The 26,112-nt window shown below is 40.0% G+C and overlaps 1 protein-coding gene across 2 annotated transcripts in view; it reads left to right on the top strand.

Annotated features, from left to right (window-relative positions):
* The window catches only part of TANGO6 (transport and golgi organization 6 homolog), a 185,713-nt gene that overhangs the window by 42,683 nt on the left and 116,918 nt on the right, over window positions 1-26,112 (top strand). For both annotated transcript variants that reach the window (XM_078062515.1, XM_078062516.1), the window contains exons 8-12: window positions 3,641-3,753; window positions 5,204-5,380; window positions 8,408-8,540; window positions 11,340-11,528; window positions 19,080-19,214. In XM_078062515.1, the coding sequence (XP_077918641.1) occupies window positions 3,641-3,753; window positions 5,204-5,380; window positions 8,408-8,540; window positions 11,340-11,528; window positions 19,080-19,214 (747 nt within the window). The remainder of the gene's footprint in view (window positions 1-3,640; window positions 3,754-5,203; window positions 5,381-8,407; window positions 8,541-11,339; window positions 11,529-19,079; window positions 19,215-26,112) is intronic.

Here is a 26,112-nt window from a genome sequence, read left to right as displayed (position 1 = left end):
AGGGAGGTGGTACAGAAGCTGCTGTCCGTGGTGCCGCTCAGGAGCTCTGCCCTACTTTCCAGAGGTAGCAGGACTAGAGTTATTAACAGTCCGACAAGCTGGGGCCTATTGATTCTGAGGGAAGATGGCTGGGGTAAAGTTGGTATGGGTTAGGGACTGAAGCAATGAAAACATGCCCATGGGGAGGTGAGTATTGGGAAGCCATGGAGTACGTGCTTTGTTCTTTTTAAAATTATGGTGAAAGACACATGACATAAAATTTACCATTTTAACCATCTCTTCAAGTACATAATTCACTGGCATTAAGTCCATTCGCACGGTTATCGCACTGTCTAGTTCCAGAACTTGTTCATCATCCCAGATGGAAACACCATACCCATTAAGCGGTCAGTCCCCATTTCCCCTTCCTCCCATCCCCTTACAACCACTCATCTGCTTTCCGTCTTGTCTCTCTGGATTGTGCATGGATTTTATGTCAGGCAGATCTGGGTTCACCCTGTCTATGCCACTTTCTAAGAGTACCTTGGCTCAACTAACTTTGCTTCTCTGAGCCTGTTTACCACATTTTTAGAATGGGCATAAAAATGCTTAACCTACAGGACTTGTGAGGAGCGATCGTATATTAAATGTTTAGCTGAATAACCTGGTTTCTTCTTCTTCTTCTTCTTCTTTTTTTTTTTTTTTTAAAGATTTTATTTATTTGACAGAGAGAGACACAGCGAGAGAGGGAACACAAGCAGGGGGAGTGGGAGAGGGAGAAGCAGGCTGCCCGCCGAGCAGGGAGCCCGATGCGGGGCTCGATCCCAGGACGCTGGGATCATGACCTGAGCCGAAGGCAGCCGCTTAACGACTGAACCACCCAGGCGCCCCTAACCTGGTTTATTCTTGAATAGACATTGCAATAAATGGTAGTTATTGTTGGCTTCATAGAAGCAGTAACAGTGGGTTCATTTAAGTTGTATATTTCTGTAACAACTGCTTGGTCAGCAAACATTCAGGTAACACAACTTAATCATCTATCGTAATAGGTGCTGAAATAGAGAAATAGAGAGGCTAGTTGAAGAGGGGAAAGATAGCTGTGTATTTATGGGCTGATTATAAGCCCTAAAATGCTATTGGAATTTAGAGGAGAAAAGTCATTAATGGTGGTTAGATGCTTACTAAATATTTAAGTCAGTGAATGAGTGGATGAACAGCTGAACAGTCAAATAAATAGTAGGCTTATGGAAAAGGTAGACCTTTTGGATGGCCCATCCAAATCTCTTGAAAATAAATGTCCTCCCATCAGGAAGTTTAAAATGGAGATAGTTTTGGGCTCAGTACAAGGAGAAATGTATTATTAATTTGGAAGGGAGGCGACAGCCTCTATGTGTCAAGCAGAGGCCATTCAAGTTCTTTGAGATCTCACAGAAAAAATTCATTGATCAATTGTTCCAGAATTCAAAAGCAGTACTTGTTCCTTCAGGTAAGTATAACAAGAGAACTTAAAAATTGGAGGAATTTATCAATAACAACATATACCCCTGAGAAATGGGCTTGATTGAATTCATGTTAAAGTTTGAGGTGCCGGGGCACCTGGGTGGTTCAGTTGGTTAAGCATCTGCCTTTAACTCAGGTCATGATCCCGGGGCCATGGGATCGAGTCTCTCGTGGGGTCCTTGCTCAGCAGGGAGCCTGCTTCTCCCTCTGCCGCTCCCCCCTGCTTGAGCTCTCTCTCTCTCTCTCTGTCAAATAAATAAATAAAATCTTCAAAAAAAATTTGTGGTGCTTTGGCCCAGTCAAGCCAGTAAATAATGGAGATTTAACTCCATTTGGTTTTTGTTTTTTGTACAAAAGATGCTGGTAAGGAAGGATGGCTCCACAGGGATTACTTCTGGGAACACAGACTACAGAACCAAACAATAGGCCCTTACGTTATCTGGGGGAATCTCTTTTTTTTTACCACTTGTAATTGGTGATATCATAATTAGGCCTGCATATTACTTGTGAACACTGCCATACAATGCGCCTCATTTAGCTAGGCTTATGGAGATTAGATCATGCACAGGAAACTGGCTCCTTGGTTATCAGGCTCCACAGAGGAGCTGGGAGGCTTAAGGAGTGTGAAAAATTAGGGTTGATTTAAAGGGACAGGGTTCCCTGGAAAAGCACAGAGGGTTTTCCAGCTTGTGCCTCCATGACCTTTAGTACTCCATAAACAGCATTGATAAAAAATAAATAAACAGCATTGATTTCTACTTCAATTAGGCACAATTTATTTATTTTTTTTTTAAAGATTTTATTTATTTATTTGACAGAGAAAGACACAGCAAGAGAGGGAATACAAGCAGGGGGAATGGGAGAGGGAGAAGCAGGCTTCCCGCGGAGCAGGGAGCCCGATGCGGGGCTCGATCCCAGGACTCTGGGATCATGACCTGAGCCGAAGGCAGATGCTTAACGACTGAGCCACCCAGGCGCCCCCAATTAGGTACAATTTAATTAATAATTAAAATCTGATAGCGTAGACACAGATAGTGATGAATGGAGAAGGATGAACCTTCAGTGATTAATTCTTTTTTTAAAAGATTTTATTTTAGAGAGAGCGAGCAAGCACAAGCAGGGGGAGTGGCAGGCAGAGGGAGAAGCAGGCTCCCCGCTGAGCAAGGAGCCCAATGCGGGGCTCCATCCCAGGACCCCATGATCATGACCTGAGCTGAAGGCAGATGCTTAACTGACTGAACCACCCAGGTGTCCCAGTCTTAGCCCTATTTTAAAGGATGAGGAAAGGGAAACTTAAAGAAGCCCTTATTTACAGAAAGAATATTGAAAAAATAGAATTTTGCTCTTCTTAATTCTTTAAATTATCTGCTTTGGGTTATTATTATTATAATTGGTTTATTTGTTTTATTCTTCTTGGTAGATCACAAGCAATTGAGAGAGAACAATTCTTACTCATTTTTATAATCACTACAATGCCTAGGACAATGCTTGGATTCCAGTGGGTATTCACATAAATGTTGTTGAATGCATTTGTGCTGTCCTTTTTGAAAGGACAGCTAAAATGTGTAACATAATTACTGTTAACAAAAATCAGCATTCTTAGGTGCTTAACCCTATAAAGTCAGCGCAGAGCTAGGTGCACATTGTAATTTCTTTTAACATTTATTGAATTAGAATAGGACATGCCCATGTGGCAGTTAGATCTTAAGAGTGACAAATCTAGAGCAAGCTTTGTTTTTATTTTTCAAATCTAGTTTTAAGTTTTTCTATTTGGCATTAATTGCTTGTTAGTTCCTAAGAGCAGGGCCTTCAGTAATTAGAGAATTATTGTAGAGATGAGTAATAGACAGATTAGCAACAGACACAAAGGTAGTCAAAAGCAAGAAAGGAAGGGGTCAGGAGATGGATTAATTTACCCATTTTCCCCTGAAGTTCTTCAGGCTGCACACACGGAAGGGCGCTGCTCCAGCTCAGGCTCCCTGTGTTTCAGCCTGTCTGCCAATCTCAAATGGTTTTCTTAGCCTTAGAGCTAAAATTGTTCAGTTTAGAACTAAAGTGTTGCTTAAGATAAAACTCTCTATGCTGCTAGTAGGTATGGTATTTGATTCCCATTCCTCTGGCCTTGTACTCATGGTACCTCTCACCATTTTCTTTTCCCTAGGTATACGTGGTCGGGAATGAACCTGTGACAGTTTTAGTGGATTCCCTGCTTCCCGTCCTGGGAGTGCTCTTTTCTCTCTACTGTTTTACCAAACAAAGTGTGTCTCACATAAGGTAAAAAAACAAAAAACCAAAAAAACCCCCAGAAAACCTTATTTGTTTATAGTGAAATCTTTACTGTATGTTTTTCTTATTCTTATTTTGAATATAAAACTTAATGCTACTTTGTAATTTTTTTTTCTTTCAAAATCAGTAAAACATTTGAGGATCCTCTTATTCTGCTCATTTGCAAAAGAAAGAGCTTTTCAGATTGCAGGGGATTGGATGTAATTTTTAGAATGGCTTTCCTCAGCCTCTGTCCTAGACGTCAGAGACAAAATCCCTGTTTACATGTGTAAACATGTCACTGTTTGATCAGTGAGGAGTACTGGAATTACATGTCTGGGAAGTAGGAAATGGAGAATGGATCATAACAACCTTGTGGGGAATGAGAAATCAAGTTGGGGAAGTCTGGATCTGAATGTGGCACTCTGTCATTTAGACTTGGATTTGGTGTGAGTGCTGCTCAGTGTTGTTTGGAATGAAGGGATTTCTTAATCATCCAGAAAATATTCTTTTGTATTGGAATTTAAGTAGGCTTCATTTTGTGTCAGCTCTGTTTTCACAGATATTTATGTTGTTTCTTCCTCCTTATAAGGGTTTATATCCTTTTTAAAGTCCTAGAGAATTCTGATTTTTAGTGTTTGGAAATCCCCCACATGTGATCAGATATACAGTAATAATACCTTCTTCATAGGGTATTATGAAGACAGATTATAAAGTGTTTAGCACTGTCCCTGGAAAATCGTAAACTCAATAGACCGCTTCCATCATTGTTGTTAAGCGGTGAAGGAAAACTCACGTACTACTTTGGACTCTAACTTTTGGCCAGCACATCCTTATAGCCCAGCCATAGGAGCAGTGACAAGAGAGAACAGAGAGGAAGATGGGGACAATAAATATGTGAATTTGGCTTCAAAGAACTGTCCATATAATAACTTATAGTTTTGAAACCCAAATATTCACAGCACTATCATGTCCTCATCAGAGACTGGGAAGGAGGAAGCAAACGTTTATTCCATCCCAGTCCTCGTTGACTGGCAGAGATAAAAGGGGCAGAGGAATCAGCCAGAATTTGTTGGTGTGCTGTTTCTTGGTCACCAGCTCTTGGTCCCATTGGTAGATGGTTTTATCAGTGTAAACTTTCTTTCACAGTGCCTGATCCAAAGGCAATGCTACACTTGGAATTATTTTTTTTTAAAAACCAAGTGGGGCTCCTGTGTCTTATCATGGTTGCTTCTGGGGCCAAAGATTAGTCAGTTACTCATTGAATTTCAGGATATTAGATATATCCTGAAATTCACAGGAAGCATAGTTTCCAGTCCTACACTTCAGTAGTACTAGGTGGTCGTGCCAGCATTTAGAATGCCGTGGAACCTGACAGTCTTCCTTTCTTTTTTTATGTTAGCTTGTTAGATGTGTAGAGTAAGATGACAAGCTCATTTATAACTGCTTTTTCTGCCAGGTCACTTTGCCAAGAGATCTTATTATGGATTCTGGGGAAGCTAGAGAGGAAGAAGGCAATTGCCAGCCTGAAAGGATTTGCAGGATTGGACAAATCTGTGTCCTCTCTTCATTCTCTGTGTCAGTTTAGAGCTGCCTCTCGAGGTGGCATCATGGTTACCATCAAAGAGGCCATTTGGTGAGTCCACCCATTCTTTACCCTCTCTCTTCGGACACAATTGCACCCAAAAGGCCCTTCCCTGACTTGTCCACTAAGGGGCGCTGATAGAACGAGACCTGGAACTTGAAGCAGTTGAGGTGCTGCTATTTATAATCTCTAAATGAAATGTGAGCGCCTTAAATAATCTTGCAGGTTTTTTTCCCAGATGCTAGCTAATAGTAGGTGCAATTTGCTGGAGCCTCACAGCTTTGCATCACAGGCCCACTTACTTCACAAAGTCTTTGCCAGAGAATCAGAGTGAAGGGCAGTCACATGTTTACCCTCAGCACCATAACGATCCATTTCTCTTTCTGACTCTCTAAATGGTGTGTGTGTTCAGAGTCAGACTTATTCCTCAGGGAAATTGTCTAATTGCTATCTTTTATGTTAATTTTATGATGGGGGTTTCTTTCTCCTGGAGAGCAAATTAGAATATTAGTGGAATTGATCATTTATTTCTCTAACATCTTACAAGTATACTTTAAATTATTTCCTTTTTTTGGGTGATATGTGTAGATATTATTACCTTAGAATGTAAGTTCCTGTTGACCAGAGTCCCATACAGTTCTTAACTGACGGCTCAGATTTTTTTTTTTTTTTTTTTTTTTTTTTTAGATTTTATTTATTTATTCGACAGAGAGAGACACAGCGAGAGAGGGAACACAAGCAGGGGGAGTGGGAGAGGGAGAAGCAGGCTTCCCGCGGAGCAGGGAGCCCAATGCGGGGCTCGATCCCAGGACCCTGGGATCATGACCTGAGCTGAAGGCAGACACCCAACGACTGAGCCACCCAGGCGCCCCAACGGCTCAGATTTTTACGTCACATTCAAAGTGTGGCTGTTTGTTAAGGTGTAAATTTTATTTTTTATTCATGGTTAACTTAGTAAAGTTATAAGACACTCTTTCAATATGATGGACTTGAGGAAAATGGAAAACACACATTGATTGCAAGCAGAATTATCAGTACAAACGCAAGCTACCAATTTCTTGAGAGTTGTTGAGCACTAGTAGGTTTTGTGGTTGTAACTATGCCCCTGAACTGAAAGAGTTTAAAATTTCTTGACATGTTTATTTTATAAAAGCACTTTGGAACAGTTTAATCTGGGATCACTTTAGTGACTGTGTAGAGAATTTTATAGTCTTTAACTTATCAGTAGTTAAAGCTAATTGCCATCATGACAAGTCTCTAGTGTATATCTTAGTGCACATATGTCAGAATCGACAGTTCTTATTGAAACTATAGTTTCTCTTCATGGTAGGAGAAAACTGAATAGGCAGTTACTGAATGAATCTCCATCTACTGCCAGAAGCAATGGACCCTTAACTCCAGGTTTCTACATGGACTTCTAGGCATCCACAGTCCCTTTGAAATTATATACAAGAAATTTTTTTTCTGAAAATAGGGTCCATAGTTTTCAGTGGATACTTAAGACACTCTGTATCTCCAAAAAGTTGACATTCACTATATCAAAGAAGTGTGTGTGTGTGTGTGTGTGTGATTTTATCTTTTGTTCTAAAGATCTTGCTCCTGTTGCCAGTCCCCTAAAGGCAGGTCAGTCTCACCACTTACCTTTTACTCTGTCATTCTGCCCAGGAGCCCCAGTAATCAATAAAAAGTTTGTTTAAAGAAACACTGAAAGAGCAGCTTAGATTTCATGATCTTTGGATCCAGAATTTTTATTTTTCTGGAACTATATAAACTACAGTATTTGGAACTGACTCTTTTATCATTGAAATTTTAAGAATGAATGAAATAGAGCTTCGTAAGGTAATTATTGTCATGTCTTTTTAAAAAAGTATTTGAATATAATACTTCATTTTGACAGGATGGTTCAGAGAAGCTTAGAAGTGACTCTTAGCCATTTCAGTTTTTTCCTAACATAAAATGTGATGTAGATACATGACTGATCTGAAGGACGCTGGGAGATTCTGGGATAATATAAGAAATGATCTTAAGCTTAGTTTATAGGTTATTTATTTTATTAGAGGAGTATAAAGGCCATGTTACTAGTGAACTGGCAGATTGGGACTTACTGCCCAATGGGATGGCCAAATTAACTTTATTTCATAATTGTACTTTTCAATGATATGAAGCAACATCTGTCATTTTTTTCTCAGTTTAGTCTGAAAACACTTTATTCCTTCTTTAATCACAAGAGTACATACCTTCTTTGTATAACACAAAAAAGCATAAAGAGGAAAACAAAAAGCAACTACGATCCTAGTCACTGTTTGCATTTTTTTTAGTGTTTTGTCTTCTAGCACATCTTTGTGCTTCTGTGTTTGTTTACGTGATATAGTATAATAATATTGTATCTTTGTTTTTTCATTTAATCTGCAATAAAACTAAAACCCTTAGTACCTCATGAGAAGTTTCTTAAAACTTTTTGCAGAAATCGTAGCATTGCTTTTAGTAACTTGGCCATATTTTATTACTTGGAAATTTGGCCTACTCAGTTTTCTGAGTCTTTACGCATTTCCATATTTCTGCTGGTTAGTTATTAGTTGAGATTGACTGCATGTTCTCCTGTAAGGATAGTGTCTCTTCCTACCGCCCATAACCCGTCAGTGGCTCTTCGAAAAAAAGTCTAGCTTTCTTTGAATGGCCTTGAAGGCCCTCTGTGATCTGACCTTCCTTTGCAGACTTCTTTTTCTCTATTCTTCCTCGGGAACCAGAGTATCTGCATACAACCTATACTTTAATTTCTCCTTGCTTTTTCAATTTATTGAAATAATAGTAATTCCTCAACATCCATCTGCAAAGCCACTTCCTTCATGAGTCTTTTCCCCACTGAGCAAATGACTACGTAATACATGATACCCTACCTTCTGAGAAAAAATACTTTTTCGGCATGGAGAAACAGGAAAATAACTTAAACAAATTTTGAGATCTTTCTAATGATTTACTGTATGAAAATACCCTGTTACTTTAGAAGATTATTATGGAGTTTCAAAAAAAAAAATCTCTGGGTGACACTGCCAAGATAAATCTTACCCCGTGTTGCAGTGATGAAGATGAAGATGAAGCCCTGTACCAGAAGGTGTCCTCAGAGCAGTGCCAGGTAGAGCATCTTGGGGACTTGTTAGCCCACTGCCAAGAGTGCGGTTTGGCAGGTGACTTCTTCATCTTCTGCTTGAAGGTAAGAACTACATATAGTAAGGACACGGTCAGCTGTATTCTGGGGTGGTACCAGGATCCCTTTTGAATTTTCAGGGCAGTCATAATTTTATTATTTTTATTTATTATTATTATTTTTTAAAGATTTTATTTATTTATTTGACAGAGAGAGACACAGCGAGAGAGGGAACACAAGCAGGGGGAGTGGGAGAGGGAGAAGCAGGCTTCCTGCCGAGCAGGGATCCCGATGCGGGGCTCGATCCCAGGACCCTGGGATCACGACCCAAGCCGAAGGCAGACACTTAATGACTGAGCCACCCAGGCGCCCCAGGGCAGTCATAATTTTAGCTCCTAAAATTAAGGTCCTAATCTAAGAGAGAAATAATCAGAGGATGTAAGAGTAGTTTATTTTTTAGTAGCCTTTGGGTTGGTAAAAAGAAAAAAACCTTACCTTCAGCAGTACATGTATGATCGAACTATTTCCCGAGGTAATCTGCCCTAAATTTTGAGAGATGACCAAAGTAGAACTGTTGATCTATGAAAGGGTTAATCTTTGCTCTGTGTTGACAGTAAGTACTCTTTTGAAGTTAATAGCAGGTTTTGCAGTTATGGAGTAATCCTTTATCCTTTCTGACTGTTGTTTTGTCAGGTATTTGGAAAGGAGATTTAGCAGTTCTGCCTTTCTCATTTCATTTTGTAACCACCTGAAACCTTTTCCGGGTCTGTTTCTTAGTGCTGGTGATTGTGCTTCCTCTTGCTCTAATCTCTGACAGCAGCTAGTACCCAGTACTGTAAACAGGGTGATCTCTGATTTTCTATCCTCCAGCTCTGCTTTCTCCATTATTTTCCCTAAATAAAGTGTCTAAGAGAATGTTTGTGGAGTTTAAGGTTGGTGTGGTTATGGGAGAATTGCAAGGAGAGAATCAGGGCTAACACTTCTAGAACTTGAAGTAGGGGCCACTGTTTTGATAACTTTTCTCACCTCTTGTGTTCGCATTTTAAAAAATGATTCATTTATTTATTTTGGAGAGCACAGAGCCTGATGTGTGGCTCAATCTCACAACCCTGAGATCATGACCCTGAGACCACAACCTGAGCTGAAACCAAGAGTCAGCCACTCAACCGCCTGTGCCGCCCAGGCATCTCTTCCTGTATTCACATTCTGTCCCCTTACCTAGCCACTCATTGTAAATAACATTCCAAGAAGACGTGCTCTTAAATGGAGAATTAAAAAAAATTGTTTAAAAAACAAAAAGGGGCGCTTGGGTGGCTCAGTTGGTTAAGCGACCAACTCTTGATTTTGGCTCAGGTTGTGATCTCAGGGTCGTGGGATCGAGCCCTCTGTCAGGCTCTACCCTGGGCATGGAGCCTGCTTGAAATTCTCTCTCTCCCTCTCCGTCTGTACTCCCTACCCCATGCTCTCTCTCTCTCTCTAAAGTAAATAATAAGTAAAATCTTTTAAAAAACAAAAAAATCAGAGGGCTTTGCTCTGGGCCAAGGTTTCTGCACCTTAGTACCATTGGCATTTTGGGCTGGGTAATTTTTTTGTTGGGAGGCTGGGGGTTTCCTGTGCTTGCTTTCTTTCTTTCTTTCTTTTTTTTTTTAAAGATTCTATTTATTTATTTGAAGAGAGAAACACAGCGAGAGAGGGAATACAAGCAGGGGGAGTGGGAGAGGGAGAAGCAGGCTTCCCGCTGAGCAGGGAGCCCGATGCGGGGCTCGATCCCAGGACCCTGGGATCATGACCTGAGCTGAAGGCAGACGCTTAACGACTGAGCCACCCAGGCGCCCCTCCTGTGCTTTCTTGTAGGATGTTTAGTAGCATCCCTGACCTCTACCACTAAATGCCTATATCGCTTCCCAATTATGACAACCGAAAATGTCCTCAGACATTGCTAACTGTCCCCTGGGAAGCAGAAATTCCCAGGCACGGTTGGGAACCATTGCTCTAAACTGCCACTTAGGGGGCACCTGGGTGGCTCAGTCGTTAAGCGTCTGCCTCGGCTCAGGTCATGATCCCGGTCCTGGGATCGAGCCCCGCATCGGGTTCCCTGCTCGGTGGGAGGCCTGCTTCTCCATCTCCCACTCCCCCTGCTTGTGTTCCCTCTCTCGCTGTGTCTCTCTCTGTCAAATAAATAAATAACATCTTTAAAAAATAAAAATAAAAAAAATAATAAACTGCCACTTACTTTGGTAAAGCATTAATTGTTAAGGAACTTAAGGTTTTCCCTTCCCAAGGAAATTTACAGTGTGAAGTGTAGGGGAAAAGCCTACAAACCCCACAGTAATGAATTATTTATTAGTAGAGATTAAATATTATAGGGAAAAAAGTGCTGAAAGCATTTAATAGTCTCTAAAAAGGGTTTGAAAATGTTACATGGCCTGAGGTCTCAGTTCAGCAGGGCTAGTGGTAGAGATCCTAAAAAATGCTGATAAAGTAAGTAGCCTATCAAACTAGTTCTCTTTGTGTAGGTATGCTTTTTATTATGAAGTTTTAAATCTTCATATAAATATCATAATACACATATTATTCTACAATTTCCATTTTTCACTCAACACTGTTCTTGAGATCTTTCTTTTGATGTCCATATTGGTCTAGTTTATTTATTTCAACTGCTCCAGTATAATAAATACAGTTTATTTATTCCTTCTCTTATTGCTAGACCTTTGTCTCCAAATTTTGGCTATTATAAATAATGCTACAATGAACACTTAGACTAGTTCTTTACATATACATTTCAAACAGAGTTTTCTCACTGTTGTTGATGCCCTTAGTTCTATGGTTTTTTCCTTCACTTTTTCTTTTCTCCAATGCTGATAGGAGTTGACTCATGTGGCCATGGAAAATGAAGCAGAGTTAAAAACAAAGCCCTTTTCCAGCAAAAGCCTCTTGGAATTAGAGCAGCACCAAACTCTTGTGGAACGCCAGGAGCAGAAGCTGCTGGTCCTCCAGCTGTTGGCTGTTCTCTGCGAGAGGATGTCTGAGCAGATATTCACAAACATCACTCAGGTCAGTGGCTGCCACATCCCAGATCCCAGGCTGGTAGTTTTTGTCTATTTTGGTTTCTTTACATGCTTTCCAAAAAATGTTAAAAAAAAAAAAATTGCTCAGAGAATGGCTTGATGACACCTGCCTCAGTGTTACCTGGACTGCTGCTTAAACATGCAGAGTACTGAGCCCACGACAGCCAACGGAATCCGCACTTGTGGAGGTCCCGCCATGTTAGAGAAGCTGGCATGTTAGAGAGGCTCCGGACGTGATTCTCATGCAGAGAAAACTTTGAAAATTGTTGTAGATACTGATGTGTTACATTATAGGGTCCTCAAGTTGGGGGGCCAATACAGTTTTCTGAGTCTTCTTCAAAATACGGATGCCCGGCCCACTGCTTATAGAGATTCTGATCCAGCATGTCCGCATTAGTGCCTGGGCATCTGTATTTTTTTAAGCCCCATGGATGATTCTAACATGTGTCAGAAGTTGAGCATGATTAGAAAACTTAAATTTGAAAAAAAAATCGCTAATGATAATAATACCACTTTGAATTTCATAGATCTACCTGACAGCCTATCTCCACAGCAGCCTATGAAGTTTTAAGATGTTTTTTAAAATGTTTGAAGGGTAGTATAGCTATGTGAATCAGTTCCTGGATCTTGTTGGCTCAGACATTATATTTGCCAGCTTTATAAAAAATAGGAAATAAAAGGGGCTCCTGGCTGGCTCAGTCAGTAGAGCATGTGACTCTTGATCTCAGGGTCGTGAGTTTGGGCCCCACATTGGGTGTGGGGCCTACTTAAAAAGAAAAGAAAATTAAAAACTACAACAACAACAACAACCAAAAAACCCAGGAAATAGAAGTAATAAAGCGTAGGCAATGCAGTCACCATATTTTTACCATTATTACCGGAATTAGTTGTTGCTTGGCTGGTGAATAGTCAGTTGTAAGATGGTATCATTGTCACGCTTAAATCTGATTCTTCAGCTCTTTGTATCGCGCTCATTGTCATCTGCCTTCGGGTGTTGCTAAGCAGCGTTTCACTATAGCTCCTGCTGAGAAAATTTGCAGCTGTCTGTCAGCTCCAACTTACGTGCCTGTTTAATGAGAATTATGTTCATGATTTCTTTTTTGGCTTCTTATTCCTTCAGTTCACTGACTCTGTGCTACCCAGTAGGGTGATTTGTTTCTCCTGTGTTTATATCAGTTCCCTAAAGACTTTTTCACCCAGACCTTACGTTTTTGTCTGAAGATGTTAGTTGGAAGGGAAAATGGCTTAAAAACTATATGACTTGAGCTTTTGCACTTAGCTCCCTTTGCTCCTAATTAAGGAACAATGGTTTTAGGTTGATAGAGAAGTGACTTGTCCCATTAAATTATCCTTCAGCTAAGGTTAAAATGTATCAAGATGAAAAGAACCACAAAAAAATATTAAATTGCATTTAGTAGTTTTACTACTAGTGATAATTTTAGTATTTATTTTGAAATACACACACATATGGATAAGTTATAAATAATACATGTTATAAGTAATTTTGTTAATATCATTAGGAACCAAGATTTTTAGCATAAGAGAAAAAGTTATGAATATAAAATTACAGAACTTGACTAAAATTCCTATAATAGTGAATTGCATTTGGAAGTATTCATATGAACTCACAATTAAGTTTTTCTTTTTAAAAAATAGATATTCCCTTGCTCATTCCACTGTCCATGCCAGGCAGCAGTGACAACCCAGCTACACTGAGCATCCTTCGTGCTGGACTGTAGTTTCTAAATATCATGTCCTGCTGGAAGAACACAAAGCTCGTTGGAGTAAAGGTTCATTCAAGGTCTAGAGCAGGAATTGTCCACTGTAAGCCTCAGGGCATCTTGTTGTGCCTAAATAAAAGGAAGATGCCTGAGATTAATGAAGTCATATCAGTAGTATTCAGGAGCCAACTTGAAAGATCTCCTCTTGGCCACAGATAGGGCATTTTGGGCATTAAAAAGAATAATGCTTGGGGCGCCTGGGTGGCTCAGTCGGTTAAGGGTTAAGGGCTGCCTTTGGCTCACTCAGGTCATGATCCCAGGGTCCTGGGATCGAGTACCATATGGGGCTCCATGCTCAGCGGGGGAGCCTGCTTCTCCCTCTCCCTCTGCCTGCCTGTCTGCCTATTTGTGATCTCTCTCTCTCTCTCTCTATCAAATAAATAAATAAATAAAATCTTAAAAAAAAAAAAAGAATGCCTGCAAATGGATTGAAACACATCAAAGTTATAAAAACCTGAGCCACTGTCCGCTTCTCCTCCCTAAAATCCCTTTTGGACATCTCTGGAAGTTGCTAGGGCATCAAGACATTATTTTGTAAGTTGATAAATGAAAGAATAAAACATTTATCTTACCTTTTCTGTCAGCACTGTATTTCATTGTAACCAAATAGTTGGTAGAAAAATTTTCTTTATATAAGAATCACAGCTAAAATATTCAAAAAGAGACCTACAAATTTATATTTTGCAATCCGTTAATGAAATAATGGATCTAGGTGACAATCAATGTCTGCTAAAACTATTAGGGGTACTGTATAATGAATGTAATTAGGCCAAATACATCCAAATCAACTGATCCTTTTTTCCCCAAGCATTTTATTATGAATACTTTCAAACTTGAAAGGATTTTATAGTGAATACCTGTATACCTACAACCTAGATTCTACTATTAGGATTTTATTATATTTCCTTTATCACATATTTATGTTTCCATCTGTCTATCCATTTTGTTTTCCATCTGTTTATCCATTTAATTTTTGGTGGATTTCAGGGTCAGTGTAGATATCAGTGTATGTTCCCCTAAATATTTTCAGCCTGGAATGATTGATCTCAACATCACCAGAAGTAGACAAGCAGACATTATGTGTCTCCTAATATAATGCAATAGGAGGTACGTAGCACCACCTGGGAAGGGTTCTTCCCCCCCCAAAACAAAGAAAACCCCACAAAGAAGCAAACAAAAGACAAAAAAAGTCCATAAAATGTGAATCTGAATCTAATCAAGGAAACTGAGGGTACAGCAATGTTATGCCATGAAGAAGCAAAGTCAGCCAATTTCAGAATGTAAGACATTCTACAGTACAGATGACCCAGTTTCTTCATCAAGTAAATGCATTAAAGAAGGAGCAGGGCTTCTGTAGCTTAAAAGAGACCTGTCAACTAAATGCAGTGTGTGGATTCTCATTCAAACATACCAATTGTGTGAGAGGACATTTTTACAACAGTCATGGGCCAAGTATTAGAAAGTACAAGGAATTTTTATCGAGAGTAAACATGGTATGGTAGTTATGTGTTGTTGTTGTTGGGTTTTTTTGTTTTTTTTTTTTAAGATTTTTATTTTTAAGTAATCTCTACACCCAACTTGGGGCTCAAACTTAGAATCACAAGATCAAGAGTCGCATGCTCTACTGACTGAGCCAGCCGGGTGCTCCTGGTATTACAGTAGTTCTGTTAAAAAAGAAAAACTCCTTGTTAGAAATGTATATTGAAGTATTTATGGATAAAAGATTAAAAAATTCAATAAAACATATTGGCAGATAGTATACGAGAAGATACAGAGAGGAATAAACCATTCAGTGGTCTGTGTATGGATGCAGAGCCCTGTACCAAGTCCCCAGTTCCTTCATTCTTTTTTTTTTTTTTAAGATTTTATTTATTAGAGAGTGAGTGAAAGAGAGAGCACAAGCAGGGGGAGGAGCAGAGGCAGAGGGAGAAGCAGACTCCCCACTGAGCAGGAAGCCTGACACAGGGCTTGATCCTGGGACTCCGGGATCATGACCGGAGCTGGAGGCAAACGCTTAACTGACTGAGCCACCCAGGCGCCCCCCCACATCCTTCATTCTGCAAATATGTAGTAAAGGCCCACTGTGTGCCACGTACTCTTTTGGGTACCAGAGACACAGCAGTGAACAACACAAATATCTATCCTCATGGGATTACATTCACGTAAGAGAGAGAGACAGTAAACAAGTAAGTACCAGAGAGAAAAATCAAACAAAGGGGATGTAAAGACAGTGTGGTAGATAGAGTCGTCATGGAGAACCTCACTGGGAAAGTGGCCTTTTTTTTTTTTTTGAGAGAGAGAGTGAGCACGTGTGCGTGTGCATGAGCAGGTGGGGTGGGGTAGAGGCAGAGGGAGAGGAATAGAGAGAATCTTAAGCAGGCTTCACATCCAGCGTGGAGCCCAATATGGGGCTCGAGCTCACAACCCTGAGATTGGACCTGAGCTGAAATCAAGAGTCGGTAGCTTAATCTCCTGAGCCACCCAGGCGCCCCTCCAGAAAGGCTTATGAGCAGAGATCTGGAAGCAGGGAAGGAGGGAGCCTCAGAGATACCTCGGGGAAGAGTGTTCCAGCTAAGAGGAAGCATGTCTCAAGCGTGGAGGGCTCAGCAAGGAGGCCAGTGTAAATGGAGTGGGATGAGTGAGATTTCCTTTTTTTGTCCTTTCAGAAAATTGCTACCCTTTGCACTTTTCTGTATTTAGATCTCTGTACTTGGCAGAGTAGAAGTGCTTTATATGATTTTTTTCTCATATATTAAAAACGCTTTTAACATAAGTAACACATGCTCATTGTAGAAATATTAAACAAGTGCATAATTTAAGAAGTATGGACTTCTGATTAAAGAAAGTATATTGAACACATGTCTTTATCTGCTCCTTCTGGAAACCACAGGGGCCAACAGAGCAGGAGAGGAGAGATAGCAGATAAAAGAGAGTAACAACATTTGGAAACTGGGAAATAGCTGATCTAGCAACTCCGAAAATGGAGAGCTATGTGCCTGCATGGGAGAAGTCAAGAAGCAAAGCACTATACCTCTATGAAGCTGTTCACATTTTATTTTGAACAGAAAAAGAAAAAAAAAAAGGCAAGCTACTTCTCGTTGCAGAACACTGGAAGGACTGGAGGTGGTAGATCAGCTGTAAAGATGAAGCTGAATTTAGAGCTTAAAACAGGTTGAAAGGCTCTGCAAGGTTCACTAGACCCCTTGATTCCTTCCTCAAATTTGTACAAACACCTCCCCTTCCCAGCGAAAGCCCGGAGGCATATTCTTGAGAGACGTTGAACTTGGGTGGCAGCAGCAAAGTGAAAAACTGGAGCATTAGGTTGCTGTCTGCAGACTCAACAGTGAGGCCTCAGCCTGCTCCCACCTGACTGCAGGATGTTGGCAGCAGGTTTATACATCCCCATCGGAAGGGGGGAGGAGGTAGGGAATGAATATCTGTAACGTATTCAGAACAGCACCTGGTGAACAGTAAATGTTTACTGTTGTTATTAAGCACCTAAACCATTAAATGTGGTTGGCTCTGTAGAGCCACAAGCAGACGGGCAGAAGTGGGGTAGGGCACCGCAGTTTTTCATTATAAACGTTCAGGAATATTTGGCTTTTTAGATTACATAACATTACAAAAACGGTTAAGTAAAAAGTAAAAGTCTCTCCCTCCTCTCCACAACGTATGTAAATTCTAGAACACGCTTCAGTTACATACCTATCCTTGTGACTGGCAGCCCCATCAGTCACAGGAGATGAGTAGTAGCCGGGAGGAGCTGTTGTCCAGATGGGCATGGTGGTTTTGTTGCTACAAGAAAAAAGCTTGGGGGAAAGGGCACTTCATGGATGACAATAACAGTTGGCTATCAAACCACAGTTTAAGCTCCCAGATGTTTTGTTTTTTGGTTTTGGGGATTTTTTTACATACATACAAATATAGAGTTTCTTTCTTAACAAAAATAGGATCATACTGCTTGTTTTGCAGCATCTTCATATATATATATATATATAGAGAGAGAGAGAGAGAGAGAGAGAGAGGAAGGACTTAGAAAAAGTGGAAAGGCTAGATAGTTCTTTTCCAGCAATTGAACAGTACATCTGTACTGAAGTAGAAGCTTCCTATAATCAAGGGGTGCTTTAGAAAACTCTTTGGAGGCAAAATAGGTGGCCCAAGATGGTAAATGTAGCATTTTCTCTAGAAAGGCCAGTGTCCTTAACTTCTAATATCAGTAAAGTCTTAGGCTTGAGAGGGTGGTGAAAATTGCCATAACCAGCGTTATTCATTTCAGTAAGTGGAACTTTTAATAACCTTTCTAGTTTCCTGCCTTGCTCCAAAGACAAGTGGTAACAAGCCATTCTCCTGACTTTAAGCTTGCAATAAAGACTCTAGCATAGCATAGCATGTGATTTGCCCAGAGAATTAAACATGCAAGCTTGCATGGTATTTAGAGGCTTATTATTACCTATCTCAGCTGTACCACTTTCAAAATGATTTTTCCCTTTTGAGCCATTAATCCTGAATATGCGTGCGTGTGTGCATGCTTGCACGTGTGTGCATGCAGATGCACGGATGTGTGTGTGTTTGCTTTTATTCAAAGTTATTTCTACTTAAGGTGATTAATACAAGTGCAGTTAAAATGATGCTGACCAAATTAATTCCATTTAAAGCTTAGTTAGCCAAATGCTGTATAAAATCTTAAATATGAATAATCTTAATCCTTTAAAAATATTTGATACTTAAAAAAATGACTCTGGATCATTTGTACAGATTGTTTGAGGATTCAGTTCTAGATAAAATTGAGCGCCTCTTCCCCCATTCTTTGCTTACTAGAATCAGACTGTCACAACCAGGTTGGGGCAGGGGAGTCCTCATTAGGAGAAGCAGATCTAGGATCCTCTAAGATGGTCAGAAAATATCAAATCATTTTTCATTTTAATTTCCTGGCAAAATTCATGAAAAGTCAAGGATGTTGGATTAGTATATTAAAACATTTGGGAAAGTATCAGTGAGGTTTCTCATTTATTGACTGCATGGCCTTGACCAGCTCACAGATTCTTCACCAAAAAATGAGGACGGGGTGCCTGGCTGGCTCAGTCGGGAGAGCATGCGACTCTTGATCGTGGGGTCATGAGTTTGAGCCCCACATTGGGAGTAGAGTTTACTTAAAAAAAATTGAGGGGGCACCTGGGTGGCTTAGTCTGTTCAGCGTCTGCCTTCAGCTCAGGTCATGATACCAGGGTCCTGGGATCGAGCCCTGCATCAGGCTCCCTGCCTAGTGGGGAGTGTGCTTCTCTCTGCCCCTCTGCCCCTCTCCCCGCTTGTGCTCTCTCTCTTTCTCTCTCAAATAAATAAATAAAATCTTTATTTATGGGGGGGGGCAGCGCACACAAGCAGGGGGAGTGGCAGCGGCAGGCAGAGGGAGAGGGAGAAGCAGACTCACTGCTGAGCAGGAAGCCTCTGACATGGGGCTCGATCCCAGGACTCTGGGATCATGACCTGAGCTGAAGGCAGACCCTTAACGTGCAGAGCCACCCAGGCACGCCTAAATAAATAAAATCTTTAAAAAAATAATGAGGACAGGAGCATTGACCTCCTAGAGTTGACATGAGATGTAGGTGATACTGTGCACTTAAGACACTGAGCACCATGCCTGTTCTTGCAGGTTCTTGCCTTCATGATGTTGATGAGGAAGAAGATGAGGATGTAGAGAGAATTTTGAGATTCTCTTTCTTAGTCCTCACCGACTCTAAATTCTGTTTCTGTCGCAGGTTGTGGACTTCGTAGCAGCCACGCTGCAGCGAGCGTGTGCAAGCTTGGCCCACCAGGCAGAGAGTACTGTGGAGTCGCAGACACTGAGTATGTCCATGGGGCTGGTGGCTGTCATGCTGGGAGGAGCGGTTCAGGTGAGTGGCAGACATGAGCCAAAGTTGGACAGAGGGAGGAGAGAAGAGAGAAACTTGTTGCTTCCCTTCTTACCCTTGTAGAAAATCAGAATGGATGTTGCACTTAGGGGAACGAGGATGAACAAGTCAGGTGTTAATAAGAATTCTCTCCAAAGTAGAGGACAAGAAAGTTGTACCGCTTCCACCTCGTCCCCTGGGTAGACTTCACTATCAGAAGGCCGGGGCTCTTTGTGACCTGGCACCAGTGTTGTGCATCTCTGGAGAACACTAGCTTCTCTGTTCCTTACTCTAGGGGCTCTCCAAAGCTCAGCCCCTGTCCCTGCTGTTGTAGTTGGGGGAAGATTGTGTAAACTGCTGATTGCTTAGGATTCCATCTGTTTTGTTTTAGCACAGGATCCATTGTTCACCTCTCAGCATGTAGCATGTTAAAGCCTTGTGTCCAGTGCATGTATCTTTTTTTTTTTTTAGATTTATTTATTTGAGAGAGAGAGAGACAGCACAGGTGAGAGGGGCAGAGGGAGAGGGGAAGAGAGAGACTCTCAAGCAGATGCCACACTGAGCGCAGAACCTGACATGAGGCTCAATCCCAGGACCCTGAGACCATGACCTGAGCCGAAACCAAGAGTCAGGCACTTAACCGACTGTGCCACCCAGGCGCCCCGAGTGCATGTATGTTTTACATGCTTAATTTATAATATTTAAATTCATTCACTCAAAAAATATTTATTCCTGGGGCGCCTGGGTGGCTCAGTCATTAAGCGTCTGCCTTCGGCTCAGGTCATGATCCCAGGGTCTTGTGATCGAGCCCCACATCGGGCTCCCTGCTCAGCGGGAGGCCTGCTTCTCCCTCTCCCTCTCCCCCTGCTTGTGTTCCCTCTCTCGCTGTATCTCTCTCTGTCAAATAAATAAATAAAATCTTTAAAAAGGAAAAAAGGATAGTCTTTGTTTGCATAAGTTGAGGTTTTTTTTGCTTTTCTCTTATTTAACACTTATAATTTTATACCACATCCCAAATGGAAAATAGAACACAGATATTTCCATTTCCCTTTCTAGAAGCCCGTTGTTGGGGGACGGGCAATGTAAATTAGTCATGTTAAGAGAGACTCACCTGACTGACACAAATGTATGTCTTTACCTGTCCCTGCCCTTCCATGAGCCATCCTGACTCACTGATTACATCCTGGATTCCTCTGACTTTGCATTTAGTTAAGTGAACTTAAACACGTCACCCCTTTACTTTTGCCCTAGATCTGTTAGCTTTTTGTTTTTTTGTTTTTTCCTGTTTGATTCATGGATTCATAAGGGGCTTCTATAGAAATGCTGGGTTTTCTGTTTTTGTATTAGAAAAAAAAGTCATGATTCTTAATTATGTTTTCAGATAGTCGTTGTCAGGCAAAGGCCTTTGCTTCAGAGTCTGGATTATACTGTATCTACCTCTGATTAGAGTTCATTGTTTTAGCTAATGAAACAGAATCGAACAACATTTAAACCTTTCTTTCCTTTCTAATTTATGTAATTAAGTTGATTATTAGAACATAGTGTCTGGGAAGAGGAGTTAATTTGGAGAAAGTGTAGGTCTAAGACTGCTAACAAGACAAGTGTTATTCCAAACTCATTTTCTAAATTTCAGGGTTGGTCATCAGTGAAAGTGTGATGTTGTAACTTCCCTATCCCCTTAGGAAACAGTTTCTTAATGATGTTCCAGGGCCCATCAGGTCCCCTAACGCACTGCTGCACAGAGCTGATGTGAGCTTTGAGGCTCAGGGTGGTGGGGCTGGGACTCGAACCCAAATCCTGGGATCTCATACCACATTTTCATTTTCTGAGAGTATCATAGAGTGAACTCATTCAGGAAATATTTATCATGTGCCTCTTTGTCCTCATGGAGCTTACTTTCTAGTGGCTGTGATTAAGCCAGTGAATTCTTAATTTTTTTAGAAAAGATTCATATTTCTGTATCTTATGTGTGGCTCATTATAAAACAAGCTGTACTGCATGCTGACTTAGAACCAAAATAAAAATACCACTTGTAAATAAATTCAGTGATGTCAGAAATAAGAACTGGACATGTAAACTACTCAGCTAAATATCTGAAGAAACATAGATGATATATAGAAGTAAGAACACAAAGAATAAACATAAGTATTTTTTGGAATTAGGAATTTTTAGGTCAGCATTTTATTGCTGGACGAGACCTTTGGATTCTTCCAAAATAGTGATTCTCACTGGAGCATGACAAGGCAGGATGAGAATTTGTATGCCCCTTAGGTGAGCTTTGTAAAGCCTCATGTGGGACTTTTTCAATGGACACATGCCCTCCTCTGACTGTCAGTTGGTTCTCATATGTTTACCTCTGCAGACATGCTCCCTTCCACCACTCACTACCCTTAATCCCATCCTACCGGTCCAACCTCCAGTTCTTAAATTTGAAAACTTGCAGAAATTCAGAACAACTCCCATCTAACTGGTTCATTCCTGACACCCTGAAAGAAATCATAGACGTGGGCTGGCATAGCTCTGCTCATTCCACTTCTGAAGTATTCCAGAGACTCTGGAAGAGACACAGCCAGATAAAGGAATCTGTCACTCACTTGTGGGCTTCAGGCCTCAGGGCCTTCTACACAGAATTCTGAAGTCTGGATATGAGATCTGTGCTGAGAAGCATGACAGGAGTAGAAATAAGGGCTATATGGTTAATTCTCAATTTTGATATGGCCTCGGTGACCCTTGAAAAATAATTAATAATGACTCAGTGGTTCCATTTTCTCATCTATTAATTAAGTGAATATTATTTTATACCTCAAAAATTTTTTGAACATTTATGAACAAAATAGTTGGCACCTGTAGTCTTGGATTTCCCTGATTATTCTCATAGTGGGAAATCTATAGGCTTATGAAGCTGAAGGAATGCATAACTTTAATCTTAAGCCTTATAAACTATTTGATTCAGAATCCACCTACTTGCCTATGATGATTAGAGAAGTTACCCAGTTGAATAAGATGAATCCCACAATGACTAAGAAGTTTGAAAACTCGAAGAAAAGATAGTTGGATTTTTTGTTATTAGACTTCCTTTTTTTAACTTAAAGATTTTTATTTATTTATTATTTGACAGAGAGAGAGAGAGACAGTGAGAGAGGGAACACAAGAAGGGGGAGTGGGAGAGGGAGAAGCAGGCTTCCCGCCGAGCAGAGAGCCCGATGCAGGGCTCGATCCCAGGACCCTGGGATCATGACCTGAGCCGAAGGCAGACGCTTAACTACTGAGCCACCCAGGTGCCCCTAGACTATTTTTTAGAGCAGTTTTAGGTGCATAGCAAAATTGAGCAGGAGGTAGAGAGATTTCCCACATCCCTCCTGCCCCACAGAGCACAGCCTCCCCCACTAGCAACATTCTGCACAGGAGAGATACGTTTATTACTATCAGTGATCCTACATTGGCACATCATTGTCACTCATAGTCTATAGTTTACATTATGGTTCACTCTTGGTATTGTACACTCTATGGGTTTTGACAAATGGATAATGACATGTATCTATTATTATAATATCATTCAGAATAGTTTCACTGCCCTTAAAATTCTTTGTGCCCTGCCTATTCATCTTTCCCATCAAACCCTTGGCAACCACTGATCTCTTTACTGTTTCCGCAGTTTAGTCTTTTCCAGAATGTAATTTAGTTGGGATCATATACTTTGTAGCCTTTCCATACTGGCTGCTTTCGGTTAGTAATACGCATTTAAGGTTCTTCCGTGTCTTTCAGGTTTGATAGCTCATTTCTTTTTAGTGCTGAATAATATTCCATGGTCTGGATGTACCACAATCTATCTTTCCCTTCACCTACTAAAGGACATCTTGGTTGCCTCTGAGTTTTGGCAATTATGAATGAAGCTGCTATAAACATCAATGTGTAGGTTTTTGTATGGACATAAGTTTTCAAGTCATTTGGGTAAATACCAAGGAGCTCAGTTGCTGGAGCATATGGTAAGAGTGTGTTTAGTTTTGTAAGAAACTGCCAAACTGTCTTGCAAAAGTAGCTGTACCATTTTGCATGCCCACCAACAATGAATGAGAGCTCCTCTTGCTTCACATCCTCACCAGCATGTGGTATTGTCAGTGTTTTGGATTTTAGTCATTTTAAGAGGTGTGTAATGGTATCTTGTTTTAATTTGCAATTCTCTGATGACATGCGATGTTGAGCATCTCTTCATATGCTGTATATCAAATATATCTTCTTTGGTGAGGTGTCTGTCAGATCTTTTGCCCATTTGTAAATTGGGTTGTTTGTTTTATTGTTGAGTTTTAAGAGTTCTTTGTGTCTTTTAGATACACAAAGAACTTTATCAGATGTGTCTTTCGCAAATATTTCCTCTTAGTCTGTGGCTTGTCTTCTTTCTCTTGACATTGTCTTTTCCAGAGTAAAAGTTAAAAATTTTTTAAATTTTAGTGAAATCTAGTTTATCAGTTATTTCTTTCATGGATTTTTTCCTTTGGTAATTTGTCTAAAAAAGTCAGTGCCATACCCAAAGTCATCTAGATGAGTTTCTCTAATGTTATCTTGTAAGAATTTATAGTTTTGCATTTTGCATTTAAGTCTGTGATCCATTTTGAGTTAATTTTTGTGATAGTGTAAAGTCTGTGTCTAAATTCGTTTTTTGGCAGCTCTTTCTGCCTACGGATCCTGTCCCTGTGCTATAATAAAAACACCTTCTTGCACTGAAAAAAAAATTTCATTTTTTTGCACATCAATGTGTAGTTGTTCAAGCACCACTTGTTGAAAAGTCTATCTTTTCTCCATTCTGTTAACTTTGCTCCTTTGTCAGAGATCAGTGGACTATGCTGGAACCACTGTGTTGCACACATGAAACTAATGTAACATTGTGTGTCAACTGTACTTCAGTTAAAAAAAACTTAAAGGATCAGTTGACTATATATAGGTCTCTTTCTGGGTTCTCTATTTGTTCCATTGATCTCTTTATCTTTTTTCTTAAGAAGAAATTATTGTATACAGTTGAAAAAGAGGCCATACATTGTAGCTATAAGTAGATATTCCCATTTCAGATGCTTAAAGAAAAAACAAATGTCCATAACACTACAGAGGAATACTACTGAATGAAGTCTGGCATAATGATAACACTCGCAAAATTATCTAAATATCTATTACTATCTATTACTAAAATATATTTCCGAGTTCCACAGATTCCTGATGAAATTGGCCCTTTTCTTAGATAACATATACTTTTATTCTGGACATACATATTCTCGTCTCCCTTTAAGATATAGTAATATTGGAACGGTCAGTTGTTGTACACATGCAGATAGGTTAACATATGTTGCAAAGCTAGACAATTTACCTTCTGTCCATTTTGCATAGTTCCTAATTGTTTAAACAAAGAAATCTGAGGGGAATGTATGGTGAAATTCTACACGTACAAGCCTGACATGAACCTCAAGTTTTTATTTACTTGGAAGGAAAGCAGTGGGGAAAATAAACAGTAATAGTTCTGTGGACATAGAATTTAAATGAGAATGTTATATAGGTCCTACAAAGATGGTTGGTTGGTTGGCTGGTTGGTTGGATAATGAAGTGAATGAATGAGTAAGTAATAAATACCCCGCCTTGTTCTAAAAAGGATTTAAGACCTGCAACGTTTTCAAATATCAGGGACTAATGAAGCCCCATATGATAATATTCCTAGTGTTTTCAAACAGAAAAGGATTATCATTGCTTCTTTTTTTTTTTTTTTTAAGATTTTATTTATACATTTGACAGAGAGAGACACAGTGAGAGAGGGAACACAAGCAAGGGGAGTGGGAGAAGCAAGCTTCCCGCAGAGCAGGGAGCCCGATGCAGGGCTCGATCCCAGGACCCTGGGATCATGACCTGAGCCGAAGGCAGATGCTTAACAGCTGAGCCACCCAGGCGCCCCTATCATTGCTTCTTGTTTCTCTACTCACTGCACATGCACTTTTCCTAGGAAGGCATGTGGCATTATGCACAAAGCTTCTAGAGAGAATAAAACCTTATGTAATTTTCACTCTCACTTTCTGGGAAAAATTCTCTTTTTCCAGTTATTGTCCCAGTCCCTTCCAGACCTATGATGTCCTTGAATGCTGACCAGCCACTTTAGAAAATGTAGTTAAAAGCTGCTTTATTTGTTCAGTTGAGACTGTGTAGGGTATTAGGTGAGAGGGTAGAATCTGGAGCCAGATTTACTGAATTCATATCTTACCATCTTCCAGTTGTGTGACCTTGTATATTTTACTTAACTGTTCTGTGTTTCAGTTTCCCCCGTTTATAATCAAGATGGTAATCATAGCTAGGATCATAGGGGTATGACTATGTGGGTATTCTTTTGTTTATCGTATTTTGTCTTAAAACATTTACATAGCATTTACTATATGTCAGGCACTGAGTACTTTGCTAATATTAACTCATCTTTTTTTAAAAAATTTTTTATTGTTATGTTAATCACCATACATTACATCATTAGTTTTTGATGTAATGTTAACTCATCTTTTTATAGCAAAAGGTACATAGACATGAAAAAAAAACAATAAAAAAGATTAATAAAAGTCAAAATATAATAATCTGGAAAAGAATTTCACCATATGACTATTAAAATCTGATATGGTAAGAATAGCTGTAATAGGTAAGTGTGTACAAAGGTTGTAAACAGGCTGTTCACAGAAAAAGAAATGCAGACAGCCAATAAACATGAAAGGATGCTTAATAACCCTGGTAGGTAGTTTGGCTGATGCAAATTAAAACCATAAGATAACCATGTTTTTCCCACCAGGTTGTAAAAATTAAGTGTAATCATATGCTTCACTGGTATATTTTTAACTCAGAAAAGTACCTGCTCAGGGTAAGTATTTAATAAGTGTTAGCTGTGATT

This window comes from Halichoerus grypus, chromosome 15 (assembly GCF_964656455.1).
Source record: "Halichoerus grypus chromosome 15, mHalGry1.hap1.1, whole genome shotgun sequence".
NCBI classification, from domain to species: domain Eukaryota; kingdom Metazoa; phylum Chordata; class Mammalia; order Carnivora; family Phocidae; genus Halichoerus; species Halichoerus grypus.
Note: the sequence above shows the minus strand (reverse complement) of the source record. Positions and strands in the feature narration are given on the sequence as shown.